General features: G+C 40.5%; 2 protein-coding genes across 2 annotated transcripts in view; both read left to right on the top strand.

The window, feature by feature from the left end:
- Positions 1-1,737: 1,737 nt before the first annotated feature.
- bhmt (betaine--homocysteine S-methyltransferase) lies at positions 1,738-6,524 on the top strand. Its single transcript, XM_006796897.3, has 8 exons — positions 1,738-1,868; positions 2,090-2,222; positions 2,309-2,421; positions 2,551-2,742; positions 3,674-3,821; positions 5,418-5,600; positions 5,705-5,933; positions 6,020-6,524. Exons 1-8 carry the CDS (start codon positions 1,845-1,847, stop codon positions 6,198-6,200), a joined length of 1,203 nt encoding a protein of 400 aa, XP_006796960.2. The 5' UTR covers positions 1,738-1,844; the 3' UTR covers positions 6,201-6,524.
- Positions 6,525-9,342: 2,818 nt separating this feature from the next.
- jmy (junction mediating and regulatory protein, p53 cofactor) overlaps positions 9,343-17,384 on the top strand; it is a 28,061-nt gene continuing 20,019 nt past the window's right edge. The window contains exon 1 of the mRNA XM_006796896.3: positions 9,343-10,757. Within this exon, the coding sequence (XP_006796959.2) occupies positions 9,888-10,757 (870 nt within the window). The 5' untranslated portion in view covers positions 9,343-9,887. The remainder of the gene's footprint in view (positions 10,758-17,384) is intronic.

The following is a 17,384-nucleotide window of genomic DNA, read 5'->3' as shown; positions in this document are numbered from 1 at the left end:
ATCATCTCTTTGGTCATTTACGGCCTAATATCAGTTAACTCTGTCTTTACAGAACAATATTTTCCAATTTCAAATATTCCCAGATATATGTGGATATATTTTTCCATCATTTGTCCACAAGTTTATTTTACTGGAACTAAACTTTATTGTTTTATTGTTTCTCATTAGGGCTGGATCATGTGACCCTGAACTATCCATTAATCATGCTGCCACATGCTCAAGACTGTTACTTTACTTCCACTGTGATGCCCTGAGCATTTCTTCTGTATGTCTCTTCTTGTTAAAATTGAAGTTTTCTTTCCCACCATCTCCAAGCACTTGCTCATGGGGAATCTGGCTGTTGGCATTTTTCTCACAAATAACGTAGGGTCTGTGCTTTGCAGTATAAACACCTTGAGGTGATTGTTGCTGTGAATAAATAAATAAAAACTCACTTTGTTAGTAACTAGCTGCTCTCTGAAATCCAATAAAAGCTGTTAACCTTTGATGCTTGCTCTTTCCTTTCTCTGCTTCCCATACTTTTTATTAGTCGCCTTGTATATATAATATATGTTTTCACTCTGGATATAGCCACAGTTAGCTATTTGGACATCAAGATTCAGTCCTTGGTTAATTCTTTTAGAGCAAAAATTAAAATTTGAATCCAAATTTAACTGTAGTATTGCTTATTTTACACAAGTAAATGATTTAAATACTTCTTTCATTACTTTGCTAAACAGTTGGACTTTTCATATAATACTGCATATTCGAGTACAGAAAACTGTGTAGGACCCTAAAAACATGGCATGCTGGGTGAACAGGGCATCAGTTACCATGGCAGTTGTGTGGCGAATGAAGACTTGAGCCAAAGACCTGAACCTAAGGATTTGACCCCAGTTTACATCACTGTTTTCTATATTCAGCCCTGTCACACCCAAACAACCTACACCTTACTGGTTTGTAAGGTGTAATCACCAGGGGTGCCTCCAGAATTTTTACATAGGGGTGGCCATATGGGGGCCACTAAAAATATTAGGGTGGCAAACCAAAAACAGAATTTCCAGTCTTATTATGATTTTGTCAAATATAGGCTACTTGAAAAATATGGCAAAAAAAAGGGAGAAAGAAAAGAATTATATGCCTAGTTAATTTTCTGCTATCAAAGAGGATATCACTGAAAACAGGTACATATTACAAATCTAATAAGATTTTGAAATCCATAACAATCTGTTTTAAGCAGGAATAAATAACAAATGAATGTCATTCAACTCATTGTGGGGTGTCTTCCTCTCTCTTGTGCTCATGTTTATTAGAATCATTACCAAAATAGGACAGCCTTGCCAGGGGAGGCCACTGGAGGGGCCAGCAAATTTTGGGGGATGGACAGTGCCACCCCTGGCCCCCCTTGGTGGCTCCCTTGTGACCACATCATTGTTTTCCCAGTTGCCATTGACATAACATCATCAGTGAGCATACACACACAATTCATTCAGCTCTTTCTTAGGCATAACTGACCTACAGACACAAAATTAGGCAGTGCTGTCTGACCCTGTGTGTTCACTTACCCGACCTGTCCTTACACAAACACTGCGAAAAATCATTTTAGAAAACATCCAGGAAAATAAATCTCCAAAAGTTGATTCTGTTCATCTGGACGTAGCGCTTTCTCCCAGAAAGAAAAACGTAACGCTACGTCCAGATGAACAGAATCAACTTTTGGAGAAGAGGGAGGTAGTATTCGGGTGACATCAGGAGCGACACACCCATGTTGGGTTATAAATGCAGCGTGGATGCAGTAAGCGAGCCTTTTCCAAACTCAAGACTCTGCTGCTGAGAAGTGTGAGGCGGTCACTGCTACAGTAATCATGGCACCAGCGGGAGAAAAGAAGGTAGGCGTGCACTCCGATCAGTCTTGGATAACGATTGCGCTGCACAAGTTATATTTTGTTTTTGTTTATTATGTTTCTCGTCATGTTGCATGATTAAAAAATGTAAAGGGCGCTCTGAACTTGAATCAGCTTGTGCGCGCTTCGTGCAATGAAATGGGTGTTGTGCAGCTCTGTGTGTGTTGTTTTGATTTGATTTGATTTGCGTGTTAACTTCACGGCAGAACATTTTGAAGCGCCTGGATGCAGGAGAGGTCGTTATTGGGGACGGAGGCTTTGTCTTCGCGCTCGAGAAGAGAGGTTATGTAAAAGCCGGGCCGTGGACACCTGAAGCTGCTGCCGAGCACCCCGAAGCGGGTAGGACTCTGCTTGGTCTCCATTTAAAGCTTAAATGTTGAAGTTCTAGTTTTGTGAGTGCTGAATGGGGAGTGTTGTGGTTGCAGTGCGTCAGCTGCACAGAGAGTTCCTGAGAGCTGGTTCCAATGTCATGCAGACGTTCACTTTCTACGCAAGCGATGACAAACTGGAGAACAGGGGCCAGACTCTGAGCTTCACCGTGAGTTTGTTTTCATGTGCAGCTGCTCTGAGCTATCATCAAGCATGCACAGGGGTTTAAAAGGAATCAAAACATGAAAGTTGAACTGATTTATAAGTGGTTTAAAAAAATATTTCCTTTCATCCACAGGGACGCCAAATAAACGAAGCAGCTTGTGACCTGGCCAGAGAGGTGGCCAATGAGGGTGATGCTCTGGTGGCAGGTGGAGTCTCTCAGACCCCGGCATACCTCAGCAGCAAGACCGAGGAGGAGGTCAAGGCCATCTTCATGAAACAGATCGATGTCTTTGTCCAGAAAAATGTCGACTTCTTGATTGCAGAGGTATGCCATAAACTTAAACATTTCCTTCTGGAAACTTAAAGCAACTTTTGACAAGAGATCACTTAGGTCAACATTTAAAGAGATGACCCTGAACTAGAACTGTCTCGGTGCAGATTTGGGAGTAAAGCAAAGTTAACAAAACCATTGCAGCAGGTTAGAATATCATCTCTTCTCCTCCTGTCTCTGAATGACTTTATTAATAATGAAACATTTTCAGCTTGGGCATCTTTGCAATTAGAAATTAAGTTATTCATGCATTTATATATTTTATGTCTATATATTCATGTAATTCCCCTTTCGTAATGTGCTTAACTCTCAAGAAGTCTGGAGGGGGTGTTACACCATGTCATTGTATAACTGCTCACATTTCAGTATCTAAATGCTGGAGCCCAGGTTTACTAATGACCACTTTATATATTTTTTCCACTTAGACTTGAGAAAGAAAGTCGTCTCAGTGAGTAGCAAAGTCACCTCCCTTGGTTGCAGACACGGCCCTTCTGTTTGCTTAAATAGCACAAGTAACTGAGATAAGTGTATCCTGCAAAAAAATGTATTTGAACGTGTTTCTCATGACTCTGTACTGTACTCATGACTGTACGCCTTTATGGACCGGTATGTTGAATTCAGGTGCACAACGATCTAATTCTGACATTTCAGGGATGCTTTGCTATAGTGTAGCATTTTTTGGACCTGAGCAGTACTGAGCCGGTCAACAGTGAGATATTAAGTTGTTGTTGACCAATTGTTGACTGTTTTGCTCCCCCTTTTCCCTTTTCTTTTTTTTCTTTTTATTTGCTTGACCAGAAAACCAAAAGATTGACCAAGAAAAGCTGCGGGTCTCTGTAGAGCTGAGGGATACCAAAGAGCTCCCACAGCAGCTTTAAACTGTTTTAGTAATTCAGCAGTCTTTACGTTTTGTGCTTCCTTGCAGTACTTTGAGCATGTGCAAGAGGCTGAGTGGGCAGTCCAGGTTTTGAAGGCTTCCGGTAAGCCAGTCGCTGCGACTCTGTGCATTGGACCTGAAGGGGACCTGAACGGCGTCAGCCCTGGAGACTGTGCAGTCAGACTTGTTAAAGCTGGTACGACAATTTCCCGCACGTTGAGTAACAGGAATTTAAGAAGAGTTGACTTTAAAAAAATGTTTAATCAACAATATTATTTAATTTTGGCGCCATTGTTTGATGTATATGAAGAAACTCAGCAGAGTTTAGAGAAACTACCTGAGAACTAATGTTTTGGTAGTGTAACTACAGAGCAATAGATGCATACATCAGTGGTCACAATTGCATCCTTGAACCCCGTTGCATGTCACTGAAGCTCTTGGATCAGGTCTGATAAAAGCAGACTTCAAATTTATTATCACGACTTCATAGCTCAAACAGCTGCACACAGTTCTACCTGTGAATAACTATGAACTATGTTGAAATGTCTCTTATGAACTTAAGGCTGGTTTGTTCGTACTCTAGACTTCTCCTGGTAACTCGGTCTAGAGTATTACGATGCGTCTTCTGTAAAGAAAGCCTGTGTGCTTAAAGTTGTTTCCTGTAATGAAATTCTATAGCATCTTTCATTCCTCTCCCTGCCTGGTAAGAACCCACATTCGCACACCTCCTGGTACGGTGAACCATGTGGAAAACATACAGTGTATTCAGTACCTTAATGGGGCTTCAATGTCATATTCAGAGCTAAGTGCACCTCTCTTCACAGCTGCTTTTTTGTCACACTATGGTAAATTCAGGTCAAGCAGTTTAAAATGAACTGGTCTTGTTCTGTGTAGATGGACTAGTCAGGGTGTAGTGCATGCTGCACACTGGAGGGACACAGTGGGTCTGTAATTAATATTATCCATTGCACTTGTTTACCCTCCTGGGAAACTGTTCACCCTGTTTTAGTGCTACATTACGCTCAGGCTTGTTTTTGGACCTGCTATCTTCAGCTGACATGTGGGATTCAGTATAATTTTCCCATTGGCACACGTGGAAGCTTTGCGCCAATCTTTCTTGTTTCCTACATCAGATGCTGGCAATCTTTTGCTCACATTTAGCTGATCTACACATTTCCAGAAGACTAATTTTAGTTGGTTTGGGAAGTGCTCGGGTCCTATGTCATATGGCATATAGTCTAGCAATGCGATCAGGCCTACCATGGGTATGTCATACAAGTGCGCATATTATTACGCAACAGCACTGCAAAACTAAATGTGGGTGTTTGGACATCTTGTTTTGTTATGTGGGAAAAAAAAATAAAATCAAGACTTGCAAGGTCTGCAAAGTGTCTATGTTTCAAAATATCTTAACTTCTGGTGTTGTTTTTGTGGTCCAAAACTTCATTTGTCACAATCTCCAAATACACCAAGAAAGCATTTTTAGCGTGTTAGTGGTATGGACCTGACATCTTAAACTCAATGCACGCAGTCTGTATTCATTTGAAGTCTTAGTCTGTGTTAATGTTCAGTCATTAGATTTCCTGTTAAAGCCACTGTGTAGATCAGATTTTTGCTGCCATCCAGTGGTGGTATGAACAGATACTGAGGTAATCAGCCATGTGCACTGATACGACACATCCAGCATTGAGCTGAAACCAACATGGATTGCTACCATTTCTCACAAGACTTTTCCACAATCTCAACAATTTATTGCCTCAGTTCTGATCTGTTCTGCACATCTTCTCTGTAGGTGCTGATATTGTTGGCATTAACTGCCACTTTGACCCAGAGACTTGTGTGAAGACTGTGAAACTGATGAAGGAGGGTGTGGAGAAGGCTGGGCTGAAGGCTCACTACATGTCCCAGCCACTGGCCTTTCATACTCCGGACTGCGGCTGCCAGGGATTCATAGACCTGCCGGAATTCCCGTTTGGTCATTACCCTACTTTAAAAAAATAAAAATAAAAAATAAAAAATTCTCAATCCACATAAAAAATTTTTTAAGAAATCCTTAAAAATAAACTCCTCTTCCAACAGGTCTGGAGCCAAGGATCCTGACCAGAATGGACATGCATAAATATGCCCGGGAAGCATATAATGCTGGGATTCGCTACATTGGAGGCTGCTGCGGATTTGAACCGTATCACATCCGTGCCTTGGCTGAGGAGCTGGAAGCTGAGCGAGGTTGTCTTCCTGCTGGATCTGAGAAGCATGGCAGCTGGGGTAGTGGCCTGTCATTGCACACCAAGCCTTGGGTTAGAGCTAGGTAGATGTTATTTCAGTTTTCTCAAAGTACCTCAAGATTATTGCCACTGTTTTGTTTTCAGGACAGCTTGCCATTTCTCTTTTTAGGGCCCGCCGTGACTACTGGGAGAAGCTGAAGCCCGCCTCTGGCCGCCCCTTCTGCCCCTCCATGTCCACACCTGATAGCTGGGGAGTCACCAAAGGCCACGCTGACCTGATGCAGCAAAAGGAGGCTACCTCAAAGGAGCAGCTGGAGGCTCTGTTTGACAAGGCCAGCAAAGGCAATTGAGCTCCGGCCTTTGACGAGGAGAAGCAAAGGGGTGGCGTGAGAAGGCATACTCACACATTCCCCAAAGTTTATGTACCAAAAAAGATCGAAATGCTGAAGTTCTTTCTTTTTTAGGACCATTTTTACTCTGAAAGACTGGCATCATATGCTTAACCTTATACTGGCTTTCCAGACTGAGCCATCATAGTGTTCTTATGACCATCACAACTGTTTAAAGGAAAAAAGTTAAATTACTGTATTACAAATGTACAGTTGTTTGTGAAAGCACCCAAGTAATGTCTCAATGATGTGGTCAGCAATAAACGACAAACGGCAACAAAGAAATCAGCACTGGTGGTTTTGTTCCTTGGAAGGGTCATTTAGACTATGTCCACACTAGCCCGGATAGGGGGAAACGCCGTGTCAGGGTGGATGGGAGGCCAAAATTGAGAGAAAACAATGCATTTTCAAACGAAAATGCATTAATATGGACATAGCCTTACCTATAAAAGTCAAACTTCAGGAAATGGTGTGTTGCTTATCACCTAAAATAGGTTTTGTTTTTGTCGCACAGATGCTCAACTGGATTGAGGTCTGAAGAGTTCGGAGGCCCAGTCAATCCTTAAATTAATTGTTGTTCATCCATTCCTAAACCTTTGGGGGGGGTTGTATGTATTTTTGTTTGTTTGTTTTTGTGCCCTTTGTGGCAGGACATATTATCCTGCTGAAAGATTCCACAGCCATCAGGGAGTACAATTTCCATAAAAAGGGTGTACATGGTCTGCAAGTAACATCCACGTGGATGGCAGGACCCAAGGTTTCCCAGCAGAACATTACTCAAAGCATCACACTGCCACTGCTGGTTTGCCTTCTTCCCATAGTGCAAATTTAATGTCTGAAGTTGCTATGTTGCAATTAAAGTGCTTTTTCACCCTTTTTGACATGCACATAAATATTTGGATTCAGAGTTTGAAGTAAAATTAAGAAGTATTATCAGTTTGGTTTAACAGTTAATAACTTCAGTACAAACCAGCAAAACAGGGACAAAGTGCAAAGTTGGTGCAGGGCTATTTATTTGTTGTTTAAAAATATATATATAATTTATATCATCTTACTTTTCCAAGAGGATAAATGATGCAACCGGTCTCAAAGTGAAAGACCGGTTTTTCTTTTTGTTTACACCTTAACTATGGAAATTAATGAGCAGTAAATAAAGTGAGGTCAAAACAGGGACTGTGGCAGTGTACGAGAGGTGCTATTTTATTGGAAAGAGAACATGCCTTAGTGCACAGGTGTCGAACTCCAGGCCTCGAGGGCCGGTGTCCTGCAGGTTTTAGACATGTCCTTGATCCAACACAGCTGATTTAAATGGCTAAATTGCCTCCTCAACATGTCTTGCAGTTCTCCAGAGGTCTGGTAATAAACTATTCATTTGATTCAGGTGTGTTGACCCAGGGTGAGATCTAAAACCTGCAGGACACCGGCCCTCGAGGCCTGGAGTTCGACATCCCTGCCTTAGTGGGTGAGACCAAATGTGAAACATCGAGTCAATTTAACAGATTATTACTCAGACATCAATGTGCCTATTTCCATATAAGGGAACAATCTACAAAGCTCTGTAGAGCTTATCTGTTTTTAAACCATGGAAATCCAAAGGGAGTTCTGGTTTCCTGTGTTTATTAGGCTGAAGTATTCTTTACGCACACTGACTCAACTGATCCAAATTTTCATGGCAATAATGCATGACCTTCACCTGGTGAACTACATTGAAATTTCTTTTCAATGTGTTTTCACAGAAAAGGCAGAGAATTAAAAAGCAGGAAATGCATTTCTTTTCAGATTACTTTCCCTCCCTCAAATATAATAAAAATAAAAATAATAAAACAACAAAACGTACAGAAAATACAATCAATGTCAATATTTCTACCGTTGATGTATTTTACATTCATATTCACGTTTGAGATTTGCCTCATAGTACTTTGAATCCTCGCACATCTTCCATCTCAAGCTTACTGTCAACAAAGGCTGGCATATTTCTACAAATACTCTGCAGTGACTAACAGAACTGAAGTTTGCACTCAGAGGAAATCAAAAGTTGAAGAAAAGATTCTAAATATAAGTCAAGCACCAGCAAGATTTTGGAAAAGGCCCTTAGTAAACTAACCCACTTGGTTCTACATACAGTTTTGTGTTTTTTTTTTCTAGTAGCGTTAAAAGCACCATAAAGGTCATCTTTGCCCCACTCTACGTTTTTTTTCTAGTTGCTAGATTGATTTTAAAGTTGCATACGAAAATTAACTTTCTTAGAGAATAAATGGTGCATAAACCTGTTTTGACCCAGTTCGCTTACCGTACGCAGTCTGGCATTAAACACGTTCTGTACGTATTTGCGTCATGGATTTGCCCACGTGCAGATGTTTATGCTCCTCGTGCACGTATGCAAGTGAGGAAAAGAGACAGAGGAATAGAGATAAAAAAAAACAAAAGAGTACAAATTGTAATGAACACTTTTTAAAAATTAACCACGTAAAGTTACTGAATTAAAAAGTAGTTTGCGTGGAACAGTTTTCTGTCTTTGTGTGCCGTTTGGTTTATTAAGCTGTTAAAAGAAACGGACTGTTATGTTGCCTTCAAGGGTTCATGTGGAAAAAGTGTAAGCGTAATAAAAACGTTAAACACTTTAATGTAATGAACAAAACAGTTTAAGGATGTATTATGTACAACTGGACTGTGTTTAAAAATATCCAAAAAATAAAAAGAATTGTGAAAAGAATAAAAGTTTGTGATAGAAAGATACGTCACGCTTAATACATCTGATAAAATATTCGACTTTGCATTGCTTTTTAATGATAAATTGATATATTTCACGTTCGCATGGTATAAAGAGAGACTAGCGGATATAGTTAACCAGCATTAGCATATTGTACATTTTATGCATCATTAAACGTCTTTTAAAATGCATATTATTGGGAGATAAAGAGATATTTTTGTAGTTTTGTAGAGATAAAGAAATATTAGTCAACTAACTAACAATTTGCTCAAAGATCGTTTTGCATGTCAGTACGGTATCGACATTTTCTAGGAGCATTATATTTACCATTTTCATCGTGGAGATGGAATGCAACACCGGAGGGAGGGAGGGGGGTCACCAGTTAAATCCCTCCCCGGACAAACACGCACGCACCTTCTGCTTGTAAACAGAAGCTCACACGTGACATCGAGAGCCGATGCGCGTCGCGCGACGGCATTGTCTGAGAGCGGACAAAGAGCTGCACATTCAGACAGCGCGAGCATCGGGCAGGTGAGCGGCCAGGTGTCATGGCAACGGGCATTAGCTGCCGCAATATGAAGCCGACTTCTCTCCTTCGATTAGACCGCGGTGTCCGAGTGCGTTTGGCTGCTTGAACTTCTTCATGTCGGAATCCCAAATCCGACCATTTGGAGGAGGGACAACGACGTTGGCTGCGCTTTCGGCCGCTCACACGCAACAGACAGCGGGTTAACAAAGCAAGAAAGCCTTTGTGTCATCTCTTAATCTAGCTCGTCGGTTTGTTCGCTGTAGCTCCGCCAAATCTTACTTTATGTTTTTTTTAAACGTGGGGTCTGCTGTCGGTGGCTACGAGTAGCATTTAGCCTCGACATCAGGGAAGATTTTTTTTTTCCTCTGGCTAACGCATATCTAAGTGTCTTTTTTACTGGCTGGATGAGATGTCATTCATCATGGAGGATAACTTGGAGTCCGGATGGGTGTCCGTCCGGCCCAAAGTCTTCGACGAAAAAGAGCGACATAAATTTGTTTTCATTGTGGCCTGGAACGACGTCGAGGGAAAGTTCGCCATAACCTGCCACAACAGAACCGTGCAGAGACGGAGCACTTTACTGGACGTCGACTGTGGCCCAATCACTGGGCTTCCTCCCACTGGTGCCTGCGTGGCTGAAAAACACACAAAAAGTCCCGTCACGGCGAAGAAAGATGGAGTCTGCCAAGTGGGTAAAGTTAGACCGCACTCTGTCCCCAAAGGGAAACCCGCAACAAATGCTAACGCAGACAGGAAGACTTTAAAAGCCGGTAGTTCAAAGTCATATGAGTGTGTAAGTCACACTTTAGGGTCATGGGACGTTGTGACACCCAAGATAACGGATATGGAGATCCTGGAGCCAGTGGATGTCATGCTGTCTCCGGATGATGCTGACCCAGGTGACATCGAGGCCAGTAACCGCGAAGACTTCAGCTGGGCTGGACTGTTCTCCTTCCATGAATTGAGAGCAGCCCACCTCCAACTATGCGCCGTCAACTCGGACCTAGAGCCTTGTTTGCCCTCTTTCCCGGAGGAGCAGTCCGGCGTGTGGACTGTCCTTTTCGGTCTGCCCGGGATGTCACAGCGGGAGACGGACGCCCTGTGCTATCAGTTGCAGGTGTACCTGGGTCATGCCTTGGACACCTGCGGCTGGAAGATCCTCTCACAGGTGCTTTTCTCAGAGAGCGACGACACTGAGGAGTACTACGAGAGTCTGAGTGAGCTGAGGCAGAAAGGCTATGAAGATGCTCTGGAGAGGGCCAAAAGACGCATGCAAGAGGTGAAGTAACTTATTCAGTTGTCATGAAGTCTGACTTGCTTTTAAATAAAAGCAGGGAATCAAGCTTTTTAGTACTTGATGATGTGAGATCTGATAAGTACACTCTTAATTGCAGCCTGACATTACATGGAAAGGCAGTTTGTTTTTTTTTTTTTGGGGGGGGGGGGGGGGGGGGTTAATTTTGGTATAATTTTAAGTCATGGGCTGCTGGTTCTCTTCCCTCCTCTTCCTTTGTCCCCCTCCCCTCCTGTGATCTACCATCTGTTGCTGCACATACACAAGCCAGTAATATGATCTGGTCTGGCCAGACATTACACTCCAGTTGGCTGAACCATTGGAAGGGAGTTGCATAGAAAAACAGGAGAACAAAAAGAGGTGGAGTTACAGGAATGATGTGTCACCACAGCTGTCGAGATTGCTTCAGTGTAATCCTAGACAGATGAAGGTGTATATTTAGCCCAGCTATGTTGCTATATTTCATGTCTGTAGCCTGATGTGAGTGGCAAAGCAAGGTGAAGTGCCAGATACTCTATAAAGGTGTAAGTTATGATCATAATTGTAGCCTCAGGAAAAAAAAGTTAACCTCCAGAGTGTTTTAACTGACTGATGCACCAAACCAGTAAACAGCTGGTTATCAAGGAGCAAGGAATACTTAATTACTTTAGTGATTCATATGTGACAGGGCACATCTTCAGAGGAAACAGGAATGAGTTTTGTTTGAACTTGTTTTATAAAAAGAGCAGCAGTCATTACATACAGCTCTCATCAGGTGTTTGAAATCTAGTCGGGAAAACAGTTGTTAGATTAATGATAATGGAACTAAGTGAAAGATGGGGCAGCTCTTAGTAGCAGCAAAGATGACCGTCTTCCTTTGATGTGTATTTAGTGTTATTTGTTATTTTATCCAACACATTCATGTGGAAGAACTCCTCAGTTACTAATACATAACAATAAAATGTAATCTAGCTCAAATCATAAGCTGCAGCCTCACTTTGGAACACTATAGTGTCAACAACAGATGTAATATTTACTCTGTTTTATTGGATTGTACTTGTTCCCAAGTTTCCAGGTTCAGTCATGATGAACTTTGACTTTAAGTATGCTGATCTGGTTCCAACACTTTCAGGGCTGTAGTTGGTTTAATTGCATGATGATATTGGGAGAAAAGGAGGGCATATCATTTTACCTCAGGTAAAGTTTACAGTTTTTTACCATAAAGATATGGTAATTTTATAGTAATGTGCTTCCGTACTCCACTAATTATGTTGCTCTATCCAAGCAACAGAAACAGAGAAAATTTTACTTTTTAATCCTTGCCAAGAATGATAATTTTCATCACATAAAACAATATTTTTAGGTTTTTGACCTGTATAGTAAATAAATGACTTGACTGCATTACGTAGAGCCTTTTAAAATGCCAGTTTATGTCATTTTTTCTGATTTGGCATAAACACTGAATAGCCTGTCCTGATTGTTTGGTTTGTCTGGAAAAGCTTCAGACTGAAAATCACTGCTCTTAATAATTGTACTTTGACACTTTCCCAGTTTTTCCTTATCTGTGGCCTGATGCCATATGAAACCCAGCTTATTGCCAGGGGACCTGACATATTGCAAGCTAATCGTTAAAATTTAACATTTTTTTGTTGTTCTGCGATGACAAGGATGTGAAGCGAACAAAAGGTGATGGGAAGTTAACTACAATTGTAGCGCAGGGAGATTAAAGTGAAAGCAGACGTGAAAAATCACGCTATAGTGTTTACTATAAAATCTAAGCCACAGGCATCAGTCATTCTATCTCAGATCAGAACATTTTCTGCTCAAGCACCTCTGATTTGCCTGGAAATGTTATGGTTTAAAATTTGCACATATATAAGGCTGTGAAATTATAGCTCCAACAAACAAAACCCAAAGAAACAAACAAAAGCAACATTTTACAACTTCAACCTAAAGTGCTCTATCTATGCAAGATAGCATGGGTGCTGTGTAGGAGTAAAGTCAGTTTCAAATCATTTCAAAGGTTTTACTTGTTTATTTTTGGAAAAAGGTGTATTGACCCACTTCCAGTATGTTTTGATCAATTTGAACATGACTAGATGAAACCTTTAAATTTTCTCTGGCCTCTCAGATACTTAAAAATTTAGTATTTCCTGAATTGTAAACTGTTATATTTGACAAAATAAAACCATGTAGCCATATGTAGTCACCAAAATGACAAAAATATGACAATTTCTTCCATAAAAGCAAAAATACCAGTAGATTGTGCAATCGAAATTAGACTGTTGTTTATAGATGATACTCTAATTATAACATTGAAAATAGTAGAGTTTTATAAGTCAGGTTTAGATTATAATATATTGTGAGGCAAAGACAAAAGTACTGATGTAAAGTTTTTCATTTGTACAAATAAATATAGCAAAACAATAAAGAGTAATGAAAAGGGATTAGTTGCTTGTTTCATCTGTGTAGTCCTGTAAGCCCAAGTTGCCAATGTCTATATAGCGATTGGTAGTCTGAGAAAACAGTCAAGAAGGAATCCGGCAATCAACATGCTTGTCATTTGAATAAATGCAAATATATGTATCACATATATTATTGTTGTGATATATATGAAAAAGCAGCATCTTTGCATTTTGTAATCGTTCGCTCAGTGACGTTTAAATCTGTACAACCATTGTAAATTTTTTGACAGTTAAACTACTCCTCTGGGTGGTTTGAAAGTCAGGCCTAAATGTGTACAATAATCAAGTTTCTCTGTCTCCTTGCTGGGCGACCTCTTGACCTTTGCATGTTGAAGGTTAACATGGCTTCTGCATGTTTTGTGTACGCCCACAGTTTGTTTGTTATGGTGTGTCTGCATGTTTGCCTCAGGCACAGCTGTGTTGTTAGTCTGCTGTACAGTTACTGAACGGAGCAGTTTACTTCATTCACATTTATGTATAGGGGTATTTTACATTTTGTGTCAATCACATCTTTTTAGTTGTACATAAACTGATACGTTCACAACAATTGCTGTTTTGCCTGCTGGTATTGTCTTGTTGGAGCTAAAAATGGGAACACATAAAACTGAAGCTGTACTTTTCTGACAATTTTTTTGTCAGAGCAACTCCTCAAAAATAAGTAAAATAATAGTTACAATATGCAAATTATTGATATTAAAAATGCATCTTACACGTTGTGTTTAACCGGTTGACATTACCTCAGTTGATTACAGGTGGCATTACTATTTTTATCTATTACTACATGAAACCTTTGTGCCGAGAAAGCCAGAACCAATCAAGTTGCCTGAAAGATTTAGGCCTGAGGTCTGTTGATTGACGACTCCTGAACAGCATTCAGTTTCAAATGAGCTTTAAAATCCAGTCTCTGCTCAGTCAGGGCGTTCTCTTCCTGCCTCACATCTCAATTAAAAGGCAGAAGGGAAACTGCTTCAGCAAGACTGAGCAGATGTAGCAGCAGCAAGAGTAAGTGCTGATGACAGAGCTGGTATACTGCAGCTATACTGTAGTGCATATTACCAGAAATGTCCCTGTAATTATTATGTACTCATTTCACATTGGAAGGCCTTCTGTTTAACAGCAAGGCTTAACATAGGTTTTATGTTTATTCATTTGCAAACTGCTTTAAAACATGCATATTTATCCATAGCAGACAAGCAAACATACACACAATATACTCTTAGTGTGAGACTGGTATAGAATAACAAGAGTAAGAGCAGAACACAAATAAGGCATAAGCAAATGATATGTAAACTAGTCAGAACAATAATAAGAGGCACTTAAAAGAGAGCAATGCCTGAAATCCTGGATGGTGCCTTCAGCTGTGTGCTTGATGTCTGGGTACACACTAAAATGGACCAAGCAGGGGTTACAGTAATTTTATCTTACAATGTGAATGTGAATTGTTAGCTTTTAAATTTGTCAAACAACAAAAAACTGTGATCGCAGCAGTTGAGTACAGTTTTAATGAAAGTTAATAGGATTGTTCTTAAATGATGAGCTTTTGGATGGGGTGCATGGGGATTCTAAATGCTCAACATCACACTAGGCAATATCAGACTGATGTTCAAACAAATAGTCCAGTTCATTTGTGCAGTTTTCAGCATAATTTATTTTCCCCACAGGAGCAGTAGTTCATGCTTTTATTGTGGCGGGCGGGCGGGCGGGCGTGTGTGTGAGTGTGTGTGTTAGACAAAGCACTTAGAGGCATAGATAATAGCGTTGTATCAATATGCGTGATAGGGTGAGTGAGACTTGTAGTAGAAAGTGCTTTGAGTGGTCAACTTGAGTAGTAGTTATACGAATACCAGTCCATTTATTTCCCCACAAAAGAGTCCCATTTAATTACATTATAAATGTGTAATTACGTTATACTGGTAGCATAATCTACGAGAATGTAGCGTCATTTATTAGTAGATTTATATTTCATATTATAAAACTGTATCTGCAAAACACATGGTAACAATAACATAAAACTAAATGCAGTAGGGTAAATGTTGTCCCCCTCTTTTTTTATGGGGTGAACATGGCTTTCCATTGGTGGTGTGTTGGCAGGCTGTAGGAAGCTACGAACAGCCCGTCTACCTGCAGAGAGTGTCTGTTGCCAGATGGAAGCAGTCCCCAAAGTATGTGGTACAATCAGTCTGTGGGCTGCTTCAGCTTTTGATGTTTTTGACCCTTCAGTCAGCTGTGGAGAAGAGTAAAGTTATAACACACAAAGAGCTGAAATGAAATAGATATCTCTCAGTAAGGACACCTGAGCTACATGCTGTTGGGTTTTTGGAGGACTGCACAGGAGCATGATTGTGTAGGTTGACAACACCTCTTGGTAGGCTCACTATAGGTAATTAAGGACACATGTGCCGTACCAGAAAATAAGCTTTAGACTTACCCCTGCATGCTACAGGCGTGTCTACTAGAAAGCAACGGGGTATCAGCTGTTAGCTCAAGTAATCTTAAGATCTGTCAGTTTACCTGCTTTTTCTTTTTTTCTGTCAGTCACCAAACAGGCCAGCAGCAGGCCAACCAGCTTGCCCAGTATACTGTTTAACTGGTCCCAGTTCAAAAAAAAGAAAAGAAAAAGAAAATCTTAACACACCTACACACCCCACACCTGACAACATTCAGTTCATCATCAATATAATGTCACTTAGGATTGTAATGTATTGTAATCCTAATTCTAGGATTGTAATGTGATGATGAATGATGAAAAACCAGTTATTAAAACAGCAGCCCATGTATTTTTCTGTTCATTAACTTATTGATTAATTGGTAATTGCCCAAAAACTAATTAAGTCAAGTAATACAATTGGCTTTGGAGGGCAAGAGCAGCAGCTCTTTGCCTTATACTGTTCCCAACAAATATATCAGACCATTTAAATAACATCACTGCAGGAAGTGAAATTGTTGCATTATAAAAATGGGAATTGTAAAAGAAAAATGTGCAAGTCCAGCTTCAGCGATTTATTCTAAAATTCTGAATTAGAGTCGGCTCATTTAGCTCAGGGGCTTTCCTGGCTAGCAGTGGCTGCAGGGGGTGTACGGCTGGGCACTGGTTTCCAGGGCTACGCAGAGCTAAAGTAAACAGTAGGAGCAGTGTTGGAGCTGAATCGTGTAGTGTCTACCCCAGTACCCACTGTGGAGGGCTGTGGAAACTCAGCCCACAGTTAATATAGGAGTCTCTATTCATATCTATCTGTTTCTGCAGAGCGAGATCACTTTATTCACCACATTGGATGACGATTGGTGTGGGGGTACATTTCAATATTATAGACATGAAGGAGAAGTATTATGCTGTGTGAACTGAAGCTGCTGGCTTCTGAGAGCTGGGAGGTGAATTGTATTTCCTGTGAACAATAGTTGTTTTAATGGTTATTTTCTCTGGGACAATGAAGTGTCTGTGGACGCTTGGACATATGGTATGAATCAGCAACAGTAGAGGCCAATTTATTCGTCTTGTACTGCACTTAAACAATGTATTTTATGGCATCATTCCTGACCACGCAGACTAGTGTGCCTGCACTTACACATGATTGCTAGGATTTTTTTCTTTGCGCTTTGAAAGGGCTTTTGTTTGGACCTGACTGTAATCATGAATCAGAATTAGACCCACATTTGGTGCAGCAAGTCACTCCAGCGTCGCAACATTAGCCCTTTTCTACAGATAACAGAATTAACTTGGCAATAGTTTCTAGTAAAAACAAAAAAAATCAAAGTTACCCTTGTCATGGAATAAGCCACAGTATAGACCTTTTTCACGTCACATATTCTGGACAGATAGGAAACATGGGTGGAGTTACTAATGTTAATAATGACCCAGTTCCACCGGGTGTTCCAGTATGCCCTGACGGTGAATCAGCACGCATAGTAATAGGATCCCCCGCCATGTGTTTTGAAGTCTGAATGTCAGCTGTGCAAAAGCTTCTTAGGATGTGTTTAAATTTTAAGTCAACAAATTAAAACCAACAGTGTTTTTTTTCTTCTAACTTGCAGTGTAATTGTGCAGCTCCAGAATTAATAACCCTTAACTGAGAACACTATTTTAGTGACTACAGTGATGAAGTAATGTAATTTATGACCCACATTACATGTTATACTGGGATTTTTTTTTCTTTTCAATGGCTCTCTTAGT

The sequence above is a fragment of the Neolamprologus brichardi genome, chromosome 7 (genome assembly GCF_056152115.1).
Source record: "Neolamprologus brichardi isolate AB-2024 chromosome 7, ASM5615211v1, whole genome shotgun sequence".
NCBI lineage: Eukaryota > Metazoa > Chordata > Actinopteri > Cichliformes > Cichlidae > Neolamprologus > Neolamprologus brichardi.
Note: the sequence above shows the minus strand (reverse complement) of the source record. Positions and strands in the feature narration are given on the sequence as shown.

What these genes read in the sequence shown, in the direction of transcription:
- bhmt (XM_006796897.3), top strand. Translation starts at nt 1,845, where the DNA reads ATGGCACCAGCGGGAGAAAAGAAG. An exon ending in CCTGCCGGAATTCCCGTTTG is followed by an intron (nt 5,601 to 5,704) that starts GTCATTACCCTA and finishes CTCTTCCAACAG; the next exon opens with GTCTGGAGCCAAGGATCCTG. An exon ending in AAGCCTTGGGTTAGAGCTAG is followed by an intron (nt 5,934 to 6,019) that starts GTAGATGTTATT and finishes TTCTCTTTTTAG; the next exon opens with GGCCCGCCGTGACTACTGGG.